Source organism: Trematomus bernacchii, unplaced genomic scaffold (assembly GCF_902827165.1).
Source record: "Trematomus bernacchii unplaced genomic scaffold, fTreBer1.1, whole genome shotgun sequence".
NCBI classification, from domain to species: Eukaryota; Metazoa; Chordata; class Actinopteri; order Perciformes; family Nototheniidae; genus Trematomus; species Trematomus bernacchii.
The window spans coordinates 1,917,158-1,931,318 of record NW_022987899.1 but is presented as its reverse complement, the minus strand read 5'-3'; the positions used below and the strand labels follow the sequence as shown (position 1 = coordinate 1,931,318).

At 40.1% G+C, this 14,161-nt stretch overlaps 3 protein-coding genes across 5 annotated transcripts in view; 1 reads left to right on the top strand and 2 right to left on the bottom strand.

The window, feature by feature from the left end:
* Positions 1 to 1,565, top strand: part of agfg1a (ArfGAP with FG repeats 1a) — a 37,059-nt gene extending 35,494 nt beyond the window's left edge. For all 3 annotated transcript variants that reach the window (XM_034114524.1, XM_034114523.1, XM_034114522.1), the window contains one exon: positions 40 to 1,565. In XM_034114524.1, the coding sequence (XP_033970415.1) occupies positions 40 to 99 (60 nt within the window). In that variant the 3' untranslated portion in view covers positions 100 to 1,565. The remainder of the gene's footprint in view (positions 1 to 39) is intronic.
* An 84-nt stretch (positions 1,566 to 1,649) lies between these two features.
* Positions 1,650 to 6,958, bottom strand: slc19a3a (solute carrier family 19 member 3a). Its single transcript, XM_034114521.1, has 7 exons — positions 6,719 to 6,958; positions 5,410 to 5,645; positions 3,210 to 3,729; positions 2,978 to 3,056; positions 2,196 to 2,388; positions 1,963 to 2,104; positions 1,650 to 1,892 (listed from the first exon to the last, which is right to left on the bottom strand). The coding sequence occupies exons 1-7, from the start codon at positions 6,863 to 6,865 to the stop codon at positions 1,752 to 1,754; spliced, it is 1,458 nt and encodes a 485-aa protein (XP_033970412.1). The 5' UTR covers positions 6,866 to 6,958; the 3' UTR covers positions 1,650 to 1,751.
* A 710-nt stretch (positions 6,959 to 7,668) lies between these two features.
* slc19a3b (solute carrier family 19 member 3b) lies at positions 7,669 to 13,942 on the bottom strand. Its single transcript, XM_034114460.1, has 8 exons — positions 13,722 to 13,942; positions 13,010 to 13,189; positions 12,410 to 12,575; positions 11,742 to 12,057; positions 11,428 to 11,579; positions 9,482 to 9,674; positions 8,038 to 8,179; positions 7,669 to 7,797 (listed from the first exon to the last, which is right to left on the bottom strand). Exons 1-8 carry the CDS (start codon positions 13,869 to 13,871, stop codon positions 7,669 to 7,671), a joined length of 1,428 nt encoding a protein of 475 aa, XP_033970351.1. The 5' UTR covers positions 13,872 to 13,942.
* Between the last annotated feature and the right edge of the window lie 219 nt (positions 13,943 to 14,161).

Sequence of the window (14,161 nt, the reverse complement as noted above, 5' to 3'; positions counted from 1 at the left end):
CCTTCTGATTGTGTGTTTGTGTGTCCTTTGACCTTTCAGGGTGCGGCTCCGTCTGCTCAGTATCCAGCAGGAGGCTCTTCAACGAACCCCTTCTTATAGCGATCCCTCCGCTCCGCTCCACTACAGGGTCAACAACTGGCGCGCTTGCACCTATTGCACCGTTTGTTTCACAAGTAGCTTTAAACACAATGTTTGTAAGGATTTGTATTTTCTATCGCAGTTTGTCACAAGGGATATGACAGAGCGTCATGCTGACACTGTCCATGGCTACAAAACAAAGTGATGGTGTGTGCAGAGGGAGAGGACGGTCCCCCCCCTTCTCTATTTAACCTGTGAACTGGCCTGGCCTCGACTGAAACACAATGTATAATCAAACTGGCTGAAAACTAAGTTATTGTAACAGTATATCCCATTCGTTATGCTGCAACTTTGTACATAATTCATTTTTCTTTTAGCGCTTTTGTGCATATCAGTATTTGTATCTAACACACAATATTTGTTCAGACAGATCCGTTGCTTCTTGGTAAGTTAATGGGTACCGCCACTTACTGTATTTGTGAAGAACCAACTGTTTAAATGTGCGGGTTGCTTTTTAGGTAAACTGTTGCCTACGGTGGCCGAGAGGTGCCAACGTGCTTCAGCGGACCAAAACATTTCCATTAGGAGAAACGCACTGCAACCTCAAAATCGAAATGTATAAACACAAATGTGCCAAAACACATGCAAGTGAAGAAATATCTTTACAAACTTGACGAAACGTGCACCGGGTTTACTAAAAAAACGCTGCATACCAGGGGACACTAAAAAGTGACGCACACAGCTGGGACCGGAGAGCTTGTGGACGTTCGGGGATTATAAAGTTGGCATACTGTCACTGTTGAGAGTTTAGTCTGTTTCATAATTGTTAGCGTTTTGTCAGTATATTTGAATTAAGTCAATAAGATTGACTTTATTGATCCCAATTCAGGAGATGTTTTCGTCACAGCAACATGTGAACAAGACATAATGTGAAAATAAAAAAAGAGGAGAAGCTAAACAAATATACACATACAATAAATCTAAACTATACAAAAATACACATATTGACAGTGAAATATATATATCTGTAAATGACTAAGTTAGCTACGTTGGCTAGTTAGCTTAGAGCAAATCGGCATGTCTTAAGTTGGCGAGAGGTTTCTTCATTTGCATGTGTTTGCACATTTGTGTTTTTATATTCACATCATTTTTGGAAACTGCAGCTTGCTTCCCCTAATGGAAATGTGTTGGGTCGGTGTAACGCGTTTGCACCTGTCAGCCGCCGTAGGTCTCCCATAAGAAAAAAAAAAAAAAAACCCTATTCTGTTTGCGAGAGATTAAGAAGTGTCTGCGTCGTCAGGGACGGGCGGGGGTCTCATTTCTCTGCCTCTTCCCCTCCTGCTGACAGAGGGTCACAAAGCTTCTGAAATCCTGTCGAGAATGGCTGCTGGGCTGAAAACCACTTGCATTAGGGTATTAGAGAATTTTAAGTTAATGTGTAAATATATACAGTATATATATATATTAAAATGAATTTTAAATAAGAAGAAATGACCAAACCATTCATTTATTGATGTATGGAGAATCGTGTACATTTGTTTTGTATATATATCTATATATAGATATAGATATAGATATATATATATATAAAAAAATATATATATTTATATTCATGGTGTTGCAGTCGGCAGTAATTTGAAGCTTTTAACTCTGCAAAGTGAAATCCCATGTATTCAGAATTTGTGTTCGTCACAGTCCGGAGGGTCATTTCTGACGGCAGCAGTGGACTCTTTGTTGCGTCTCCAAATGGTAAAAAGTCCCCGAAGTGAGAAAACGACAGCGATGAGTGAGAAGTAGCTGGCGTATATGGTGAACTGCAACAAAAAAACACCATCACTTCATCTGCAGAAGACCTGAGTGACATTTTCTGATCTGCCTCCTCACCTGAGGAATGATGCCCAGGCCCAGCCCTCTGCTGTCCACCACCACAGAGGTGATGATGGTCTGCAAAGCCAACGCTCCAAAGTTATTCGCTCCAAACACCAGAGCATACCTCTCCATCGTCAGGTCGGCTGCAATCTGGTACCTAAAAGGGAAGGATTGTTTACTTAAATGCACGATTTCCTGTTCTGCCTGCAATAATAAACACGTCTCCCTTTTTGATAAGACACACTTACATGGCTATTGTTATCAGCAGCATGTACAGGCACTTGAATACGATGTAACCGGCGTAGCAGACCCAGATGTTACTGATGAAGGTCATGAGGAAGAGTGCTGCTGCTCCGAGTCCAGAGAAACCCCCGAGAGCCAGCTCCCCCCACTGATCCCACCTCACCTCCGTGAAGCCGATACCGTACGCTGTGGCTGCTCCTGCAAAAACACCCATCTGGTTTTTACTGAGAAAATGGGTTTGATATATATAGCACCAAAGCCCTTTTTGTAATCAGTGACATACTTTGAATATGGTTTAATAGAAATATTTTTAGCTTTTTTATCTTAGAATTAGAATTACTGGTAATTTACTTCAGTATTTTATTTTTATGTGAGGGGAAAACATACTTTTTGCTGAACCACATTGCTTAGAAATTCAGACTTTTACACACAAAAATATGAACTGCATGAAATATTTGTTTTAATGTAGATTAAACACCAATATTATATTTAATTACCCAAGACAATGAGTGAGTTGACATCAAATGATGTCATACTAAGCAAAAAAAAAGCTATTTTGATAATTGTTTTCTTCACTTGTTCATAAATAATTTCATAGTTCGAGCTTATCAAACATGAATATTTCTGCTTTCCTGCAATGGGTACTTTTACTCTTACTACTTCAACTACGTTTTCCTGGTCATACTTTAACTGAAGTACCATTATCAATTATGGATCTTCACATGTAATGGACATGTGATTTGATTTAAGCAAAGGATCTGCATACTTTCCACTGGATGTTGCTCACCTAACAGGTTGGACACTGCCTCCACGCCTCCATTGTAGATGCTGCCATTTTGAGAAGGCTGCACATGCTCCCACAGAACCTGCAATTTACATTACTCAGATAATTAAGTAGAGGCACAAAATACCAATATGAACCTGAAAAGAGCATACTAGGGCCCCATTTAAAGGGCTCACTATGCAAACCAAGCCGGTGTACAGCTGAACATTTTCGTTTTCTTGCTTTGACAACTGACCTGCACATAGTTGGCTGTCTGGTTGTAGCCGCAGGTGGCCATCGCCCACCACACTGACCAGTAGAGCAGCTGTCTGGAGGAGTAGCACTGGATGAAGTCCCTCCACAGCTGGAGGAGGACTTGGCTGCAGCTTCCCGCACCAACCTCAAGGTCCTTATCCTTTTCATCAACTCCTTCTCCTGCTTCTTTCTCCACCATTTCATCTCTTGGTTCCTCCAGGGAGACCTTTGCTCTCCATGAGTGTTCTGTTGAATCCTCAGTCCCATCTCCATGCGTCTTTGTCCCCTCTGTCACTGTTTTATTTCTGTGGAAAAACATGCTCTGCCGTGGCATTGGCAGGAGGCAGGCCACGAGGAGAGCGATGGAGGTGAGAACCAGAGTGAGCACCAGGATGTTGTCGTAGGACATGAGCTCGAAGCTGAGCAGCAGCTGGCCCAGCACGGAGCCCACGGTGTAGCCCAGCAGCTGCACACTGCGGCAGTAAGACGTGGCCTTCCTGTAGCGCTTCAGATCCACCACACTGTAAGGAAGAAATGCAACATGACATGACAATCCCAACAAAGCACAATGTAACCCCCTGGTACCTCCCCGTATTCAAACCCTTTTCTTGAGTGGAAGTACCAATGCATTGATGTCAAGATACTCCATTACAAGTTCTACATTCAAAATCTTTAAGTAAAAATACAGAAGAGTATCATCAGCAAAGAAGTTTAAACATTTTCTCCATATGTGATATTATATATCTGACATGATTACATTTTAAATATTGTTGCATCAAGTAGCATTTTACTGTTTGAAATGCACAGTATTTTATCTCTTTGTACCTTTTACAGTTATGTCTATAGACACATTATGTTTAAAGTTTATCATGTGTTATTATTGCAATATCTTCATCCGTGAAGTAACTAAAGCTGTCTCATATAGGAAAAAGTAGAGTAGTGCAACATTTAGCTTGCCTGATGTAGAGGTATAAAGTAGCATTAAATGGAAAACCTTAAGTAAAAATAACTCAAACTTCTATTTAAAGATGATATTATGCTCAATTTCAGGTTCATATTTCTACTGTGACAGTCCATGTAAACATTTATAAAAAAAACATATACTTTTAAAAGACTTAAAATTGTCAAAACTCAAGAAATTGTGTTAATCAAGGATGGTACAGTGGTGGTATGAATGTGGCTTTCTGTCAGACACCTTGATAGCTCTCTTGTACAGCTGTTCTATGGGTTTCAGGTTTGTGGCACAAGCAAACGACCAGTTTGTAAAACAGTATTCAATGTGGGATAGAATCATACAGTGGAGGTATGACTTTGCAGCATTGACAGTTAAGAAAGGTCTGATTTGTTTAACATTTTGCAAGTTGAATTTAATGGTATTGGATACTTTCTTGATATGTTTCTTAAAAGTCAAGTTCGAGTCCATTATGACTCCAAGATACTTGAAGTGGGGGACTAGTTCTATTTCTGCTCCGTTTAAAAACACTCTTTAAGTACAGTACTTCAGTATACTGTACTCAGTTACTTTCCACCACTGCCAGTATTGGTGCCTTGCTCTGCATGTTCAAGCCGAGATAATGAGTCACGAACCAACCAGACAAATCAGGATTTTATCTTTAATGTCCTTGCATTATCAGCAGTAATTGCAGCTTTATTGTGCTGTTTCATTTAGATTAGATGATTGTAAAGATAATATCAAAAATATCCGTATGGTCAGTCAGCAATAAGCATAATGTCAAAAAAGGTGCAAGACTTTTTTAGTTGTCAGATGTTACAAAACAGACACTCAAATTTGTATTTAAAGTTGATATTATGCTCAATTTCAGGTTCATATTTGTATTTTGTGCCTCTACTGGGACATGTCTCTAAAAACTTTAGGGTTGTAGCCTTTGCAGACCATTTACATGCACAAAAACCTATAACACACTAGGAAAACCCCAAGAAGCATATAGGGCCTCTTTAAGTGCAGTCCGGGGCGCCGCCAGGGATTTTGGGCCCCATGAAAAGATATCACATTGGTTACTTAAACATTTTTTTCTTAATGTTCTAAAATTGTTTCGGCCCCTGTCAGTCATGGGCCCTTAGAATCGTCCTAACTTTTCACCCCCTTATGGCGCCCCTGAGTACAGTACTTGAGTATACTGTACTCAGTTACTTTCCACCACTGCCAGTTTTAGTGCCTCGCTCAGCTCTTTGTGAATGACCTGTAGATGTAGGAGAAGTAGGCCACCTCGCTGGCTGTCATCACCCCGTAGCAGAACTGCATGGCCTGCATGGCTGCGACACTTCTGAGCCAGAGCAGCGTGGCCGTTGTGGCGAAGAGGGAGAGACACTGGAAAATAACTACCGGTTTGTACCGCAGCCAATCAGTGAGCAGGAACACCGGCACCAGCACAGAGAGGTACGAGTACGTCCACACCGGGAAAATATGGTTGTTCACCTGAAGAGGAAAAACCATAGATACGATATATGTACCAATGTATGACCCAATATGTATGTTCATTTTAATTTATTTCTTAATTCATCGTTTTTTTTCATTTGTATTGTTACCTTTGATTTTATCTTTAATTTTATTAATCTGTGGTGTCCTGTTTTTCATCCTTACCCTGTTGCTGTTTGAACTACTGAATTTCCCCACAGGGATTAATAAATGTCCATTTTATCTTATTTTATCTTATTTTATCTTACATGTTGACATGATCTGTACATAGCTAAATCGAAGGTTTTATGATACTGATTTTTATCGCTCAAGTAATGAGGATTGTACTGAAGTCTAAAAAGTGTTTCACCAACTTTGTTATTTTGTAAATGCAATTTCTGCAAATTCGAAAAGTAATCACGTTAGGCCTTCTAGCAGAGCAATGCAAAATATGGTTAATTACTTTCTTGATTAATCATTTGGGAAACCTTTAAGCAAAAATGTGAGACGACTAGTTTGTTTCAAGAAAATAACACACCAAGATATTTAGGGTCAAAAATGTGTCTATGTGCTCAGATGTTTTATTTATAGGAAAAACCTGCCTTTCATGAAGCATCTTCAGGCAGCAGCCTATACACCAACACTGAAACTCATGAGCACATACTACAGATAAAAAAAAAGCAGAAATAAAATCTGAGCTGACATAAAATGCTCCGTTTATTTTAATACACAGTTAAGCTCACACACACTATTTTATGACCATATAGGTTCACCTGCTGAATTAAAAAAAAGGACAAATGAACCAAAGAAAGTGAAAACCATGAAGCAGATTCTAGCAGTAGAAGTATTCACACTTAAAGTATTAGCATACAGAACAGAACAGCATACAGAGAAGAGATAACATCTGATCCTTTACAACAAACCATATGCTATTTTTTGTTTTTTACATTGTAATCCCGCTAGTAATCCACCATTTTTAGAAATAACAGTAATCTGATTACGTCTTTTTTTTATGTAAGTGATTACAGTTACCTATTTTTGTATCCTGATTACGTATTGCCTGATGATGAGCTGAAGTCATTTCTCTTTCTTACCTGTTCTATTGTCAGGTTCTTGTCCGGTCCGGTCAGGTAGGGGGTGAGGAAAGGCTCCAGGGGTTTCACTGTGCTGAAGAATCCGTAAATACACAGCAGAGTAGTGGGATACCTCCAGTCTGCCTGCCACCTCCTCACTGCCTCCATTTTCTGCCAGGTGTGTATTCTGTATGTGTTTTATGTTCCTCTGCATGCTACTCTTTTCCACACTGCCTCCTTGCCTGGAAACACTTCTGGTTGTCTGAAGTGTTGTTCTTGTTTTGTAAATCAACTACCCGGTCAAAGAGCAGTTCTCACCTGACGACGGTCAAATTCAAGCCGAGATAAACGTGACACGAACCAACGAGACACATCAAGACTTTGATGTCCTTGAATTATCAGTAGTAATTGCAGCTTTATTGTGCTGTTTGATTTAGATTAGATTATTGTAAAGGGAAATATCAAAAATATCACTATGGTCAGTCAGCAACAATGCATAAGCGAAATGGTGCAAAAAAAAGGTGCAAGCTGAAGACTTTTTTAGTTGTCAGATGTTACAAAACAGACAAGTATAGACAACAGCAGACAGGTCCTCACGTCAGTGAAAAAATCAAATGAGTTGCAATTTAAATATATTTTTTTAATGGGGATTTCTTTCTTTTGGGTTTATGTACGACCTAAGAACAGATGGGCCTTTTTTTTAAACACTGAGTGGCATATTTGCTCGCATGTAAAATGATTAAATTATATGTTGTTATCATTTTGTATCACATGTGCATTTTTCAATGTGTAGATCAACTCCCTCCAGTGTGAAGTATCGCCTACACTGAGATATATGGAAGAGGATAAGGGCCACGTGTGATTTATTTTAGATTTAACCAAAAGAGATTTTTATTTTAGTCTTGAGATTAAAATCAGAATTCTGACTTTTTTGTGAGAATTCGGAAATGTTTTCTACTTTTGTTAAGATCTCAAAAATAGTTCACTTGTTCATTGCTTTGTGTGAGTTCAGGATTTCTCTGATTTGTGCAGGCGGTGTATGTCCCTCTGATCAGAAAGAGCACTGAGATGAAGGCGTAGTAGCTGCCGTAGATGATGAACTGCAGGTAGAGCACTGAGTCAGTCAGCCATCCAAATCATCATTATTTTAGTCATGCAATGCATACATTTTCAAGAAACCTGTCTACATGTAATAGTGAAGGATAACCACAAGGTGTCGCCCTCTATTCACATTTTAGTTATCCAAAATAAATCTTACCTTCTTCCTCCAATTAGAGTTACATTCCCTGTGTTCTGTCATTGAAATAAAAAAGGACAGAAATGATTCCTGACGCACACACCTGTGTCACAATGTCCAGTCCCAGCGTAGCTTCATCAACGACTACAAGTGTTATAATGGTCTGCAGTAAAATGGCTACAAAAGTGTTGATACCGAAAGCCAGAGCGTAGCACTCCATGGAGAGGTTAGATGCAATCTGAAATCTAAAAAGATAAAAGTGTTATTAATATTTCAAAAAGAAAAAACCTGCCACAAATAGATATAAGCAATGCCAAATAGAGTTAAGAAAATAACATAAATAAACAGGACACTTTTCAAGCTAAAATTAGGTGAGTTTAGTACTTCAAGCTTTGTTCCTCAGTGAGGAATGAAACTAAGTACGTTTACTTAATGAATGTACTTGAGTAACATGCTGAGGTCCTTGTACTTCACTTTATGCTACTTAGTACTTTTACTCCACTAAATTCTGGAGGCAATTTTTACTTTTTACTCTACTACATTCATTTTATGGTTTAACCCTCCTGTTGTCTTCGGGTCAAATCTGACCGATTTACTACTTTCATCAATCATAACTTTTTTGTTTTACATTCGATTGCATTAAGGCTTTATGATATCCTTCACAGTAGACATTTGAACATATTAAATTGCTGATCACCACTTTCATTGAATTTTGGATGATTTAGTCAACTTTGTAACACCCATGGTGTTCCCGGTCAAAAATGACCACCATAAAGAAAAATAATTAGTAACCATCCAGATCAGATAAAACACACACACCAACACCCACCACACACACACACACACACACACACACACACACACACACACACACACACACACACACACACACACCACACACACACCACACACACACACACACACACACACACACACACACACTCTAAATGTGCGTCCCCCCTTATGTGCCCAATCCCCCCCATGTTAATCACACCTGGCACTCACAAACACACACACACACACACACACACACACACACACACACACACACACACACACAGACACACACACACACATTTCCCGCTCTTATGTGCCCATCCCCCCACATGGATCACACCTGGCACACGCAATACATGTTCAGTGTCTATTCTTTGTATATTTACTGCAGTTTTTCATGTATACCAGTAGTCTGATACAATATTTACAGTTTGAAAGGGTGTTAAATGAAATTTGGTGATGATTAATGGTTTTTGTGTTAATGTATTAGCAGTTAAAACAGGACCGGTCAAATTTGAACGCGAACACCAAAGTAAGGGGGGGGAAACGAAGACAATAGGAGGGTTAAGCTACAATTTGCTTTGTTAAGCTCCATCTTCTCCCCCTTGAATACAACATATTAATCCAATACAGTTTTAGCTACCCAGAATAAACAAAATAAAATGGAGAAATCAGAGAACTTATTCCACCACTGGTTCCTCCATATGCAGAGATATTGGTTTTTAAAAAAAACAAGAAACGGACACGGTGATATTCCACAGTGAGCTTACGTTGTGATAGTAATGAGGAGCATGTAGCAGGACTTGAATATGACATAACCAGCGTAGCACGCCCAGATGCTGCTGGTGAGCGCCATGAGAAACACAGCACCCGTCGCCACTGCAGAGAACAAGCCGAGCGCCAGCTCCCCCCACACCGCCCAGGTCACCTTCAGGTGGCCCACGGAGAAGGCTGCTACAGCACCTGTCCCACAGAGCAGAAGGGGTTATTAATCATCGGTAAGGTATTCCAGTGGACAACACCTCCATGATTCATTCACCCTTACACTTATTTATTTGAACGCAGCTCCTAAACTTATGCACACACGAGCCTCCGCAGCTTTCACCCGGCTCTTGGAATCCACTATCAGCAATAATCTGAGAATCCATTACCTCCTATCTCCATCTCCTTAATTGAAGCAATTACTCTTCTTCTTCTCATGCTGAGCCAGGTTGAGCGTAAGCCAAAAGAACCATGGTGCTGCCATTCCCTTTCTAAATTCACGTTTTCCATTTGAAAAATACCCACGTTTTCTTTCTATACTGTAGCAAGCTAGACAGGTCCACGTTCCATCAGACATGGCCGTTTTTAATTACATTGTTTTAGCTCTTTTTTTCCACTTTACTCTATAAAATGTGCTTGTGCTGCAGTCTTTGCCCCCCCCATAAAACATGTACAATCAAGGGTTAACCATGTAACCCATGTGAAAGCAACCTGCACTGCATGTACGACTTTCACTCGCACCTGCACATACCTTCATGTATATTTAACTACCCTTACGTATTATGTTCATTCAGCTGATCAGTGTTTTATCGTATGTTGGTATTGTTATTTCTATTCATATTCTTAAGTAAAAAAAAACCTACCACTCTACACAGACCAATAACAAAGTTCAAAGGGCTCTATTCTGCTCATTTTCAGGTTCATATTAGTATCTAGTGTCTCTACTGGGACATGTCTCCATGCTTTAATGTTCAAAAAGCTCTTTATTTTTCTCATAAAGCCTCTTTTCACCCTGTGTCTGAAACCAGAGCCCAATCTGCTCTGAGTGGTTAGCTGGCCGGCTCTGTTGTGATTGGTCAACCACTTACAGATGTCCCGCCCCTTAGGATATAATAAACAAAGGAGTCCCACAAACCTATATAACACACTATAGCAAATGGAAACCCCCAAAAAGCACATCTTCTTTAACTTAAAGGGGACTTATCATGCAAAATGCACTTTTGTACGTCTTTTATACATGAATATGTGTCCCCGGTGTTCCAGGGAACTCACCAAGTGTCAGAAAACACAACCCTCTCTATTTTCCTCCATACCCAAATCTCTAAAAAAGGGGCTGCAACGGATCTGATAAAAACTGATCCAGATTTGTACACTGTCCTGAAGTCAGGACGGTGGCGCTACGGCTATTGGGCCAACTCCACCAATCAGGAGGAGACAGCCACGGCCATTGCCGTTCGAAAGCGCTGGAGACGCTGTAGTACATATGCCAGGCCTGTAGATGGTGCTGTTCTCACAGAATCAGCCCTTGCAAAAACAGAGCTAACATTTTTCAAATTGAGCGAAATGAGGCATGGCTAAAATGCATGATCTGTTTGGTATTTTGAAAAAAAAAAAGTAGAAATATGCCTTATATAGGTATGGTCCTACACTATATTATTCAAATATAGCATGATAGGTCCACTTTAATTCTTTTTTTTTTGCTTATCTTAACTTCTGTGAGATTTCAGTGTCAAAAAGGCAACTTTCACTATTTTTTACAGGTGCTTTTGTGCATATTATTCTGAGCAAACTCCCAACTTTAGTTCATGATTGTTCATCCTGTTTTGACATGATGATGCTGAATCAGAATGAATAGGCTCAAATATGTTCCAACCAGAAATAGGAGCACCAAAATGTGTCTTTCTTTCTTTATGTTTATCTCTCTCTATTATTACAGACTTAAAGCGATTCTTACCCACAAGGGAGCAGGCAGCCTCCACCGCCCCGTTGTAGATGGATGAGGTAGCAGATGGCTCTATGTGGTCCCACATGAGCTGAACGTAGTTGAATATCTGCTCGTATCCAGCTGTGGCCAGAGCCCACCACAGAGACCAATAGATGACTTTCCTGCACGGTGGTCATTATTTAAACTGATTATAATCATGATGAAGAGATTGTGTGTTCATTTGCTGCAGTAAAATACATTGAACTATCATAAAGACAGGGTATGCAAACGTGTGTATGCTCACTAAAGGGTTATGGTTAAAATATATGAGAGAAAGAAATTGCCTTGAAGAATACGTCTCCTTGAAGCTCTGCCAGAGTAGATGGCCTGCAGTGGCCATATTTTCCCAGCTGTGCCATCCTCCGCTGCCATTAAGCTCCATCTTCTCGTTCCTGGAGCCGACTTCCTCCTTATCCATCACCGCTTCCTCAGGCCTGTCTGCTCCCAGAGGCCCGGTCTGATGGGAACTGGAGCCCACAGCTGCATCCTTTTTCCCTTTGAAGAACAGACCCCTCTGGGGCATGGGCAACCAGAAGGAGATGAGGAGAGCCATGCTTACAGTCCCCAGAGTGATCGCATTGAGGTAGAATAAATCCAATTCTGTGGATTAGAGTTCATACTTCATCAGTGCTCGCTCAAATTGTTGAAGACATTTCGTAAAAGGAGATCTTTATCGGTCTTTAAGAGTATCCATTATCTAAATAGGGCTATCTGATCATCTTTATATATTTACAGCAAAACAAATCGGAATATATATATCAATGTTTTTCAAGAATCAAGAAGAAACACATTGTTCTTCAGTTTTTATCGGTACATTTTTTAATTTAATCGTTTATTTGGCAGGGACAATGCACAGTAATGAACACTTAAAACATTCAAATGTGTCAAGCGTAACAGTGCCAGATTTAGCTTTGATCTCATTTCCATCCGCAGTCCCTCGTAAAGGCCCTACCTGCCACGGAGACCAGCACTTGGGCCAGGCTCGCTCCAAACGTATATCCAACCAGCATGGCACTGCGCAGGTAGCCAGTGGCTCTTTGGTAATTCTCAATGGGAATCACGCTGTAGATGTAGGAAAGGTAGGCCACCTCTGTGGAAGTCACTACAGCATAGTTGACCTGTTGGTGGGATGGAAGAGTTTAAATGAGAGCCTATGATGAAGCACCTTTTAACAGCAATGCACAACATGTTGTAATCTATCTTTAGAAGTTAGTTAGGTAATTTACAGTTCAGTGCTACGGTGGCAAATGCGCTATAACAGCCCAAAACTGATCCAATAGGAAAAACGCACTGCCGCTTCCAAAATAATGCAATAAAAAAACATAAATGTACCACAACACATGAAAATGAAAAAACATCACCAGTTTCACAACACAGCATTTAGAAAACATTCAAAAGCCAGACGAAACAAACATGCACAGCGTTTACTAGAAATCAAACCGTTGCAAGCAAGTAAATGCTCAAATCTGAACAAAAAATGGATTTAAAAAAAGTAACATGATGAGAGACATAATTAATAATCATCTTTATATTCATCAGTTGTATTGTGTACCTGAAGGAAGACCATAGCGAGCAGCCCTGGGGCGAAGCAGAGCAGGACGTAGTTGGTGACCAGGAAGAGACCCTGCACCACGACGAGGGGCTTGTGCCTCAGGAAGTCCGTCAGGAGGAAGACGGGCAAAAGACACGCCAGCTTGGAGTAGGTCCAGATCGGGAACAGGTAGTTGGTCACCTATCGGAGACAGTGGTGGGAAGTAACTCAGGACATCACTGTACATAAGTACTATGTTGTCATCCTTTACTTGACTATTTCCATTTGATGCTACTTTACACTTCCCTAACATTTTGAACAGTGATTGTACTTTTTACTCCACTGCAGTTATTTGACCCTTATAGTTACCAGCTGACACACATGACATTTCTATGTGATACAATGCAGTACATTACTACCAATTTATTTTTAAAAAGTAGGAAGGAATAATGTATTATTCTATAATATTATAATACTTTCAAAACAGCCAATGGGTACTTTTTGATTTTGATACTTGAAGTTCATTTAGCCGGCAATACTTCTACTTAATAAGAAACATTTTGAATTCAGGACTTTCACTTGTAATGAAGTATTTTCAGAGCAGAGTATTTCTACTTTTACTTAAGTAAAGGATCTAAATACTTATTTCACCACTAACAATCCTGATACAGGGAACATTAATGTTGTCTCCTGTCTATTACATGTGGTTCATGTACGGGTCTGACATGCTTACCACTTCTCCAGAGATGTTCTTGTGTGGTCCCATCAGGTATGGTGTGAGAAAAGGCTCTGCTACTCTGCAGTAGGCAAAGAACCCATAAAGCGACAGGACTGCAGTGGGAGAAGCCCAGCTGGAGGACTTCAGTTTAGCCCAGCTCCCCATGGTTTTACCTCAGCAGAATCTACCACAGATTGTCTTTAAAGTTTTGATTTCCGGTAACCTGAGCACATAATAAAGTCTGATATCTGTACTGTCCCTCTGTTCATCAAGCTGTCAGTAGTTGTAGTAGCTAGAATATACACATGTATAATCTGTGTGAGTCACAGTTTATGAGTGGTAGACTTCAACCTGTTGGGAAACAGAAGGAAGCTGGGAGTGATTCAGTGGACTTTCTTCAGGTTTCACTATCAGTACCACTAGTGAAATGTAACTAAGTGCATTTACTCAAGAAC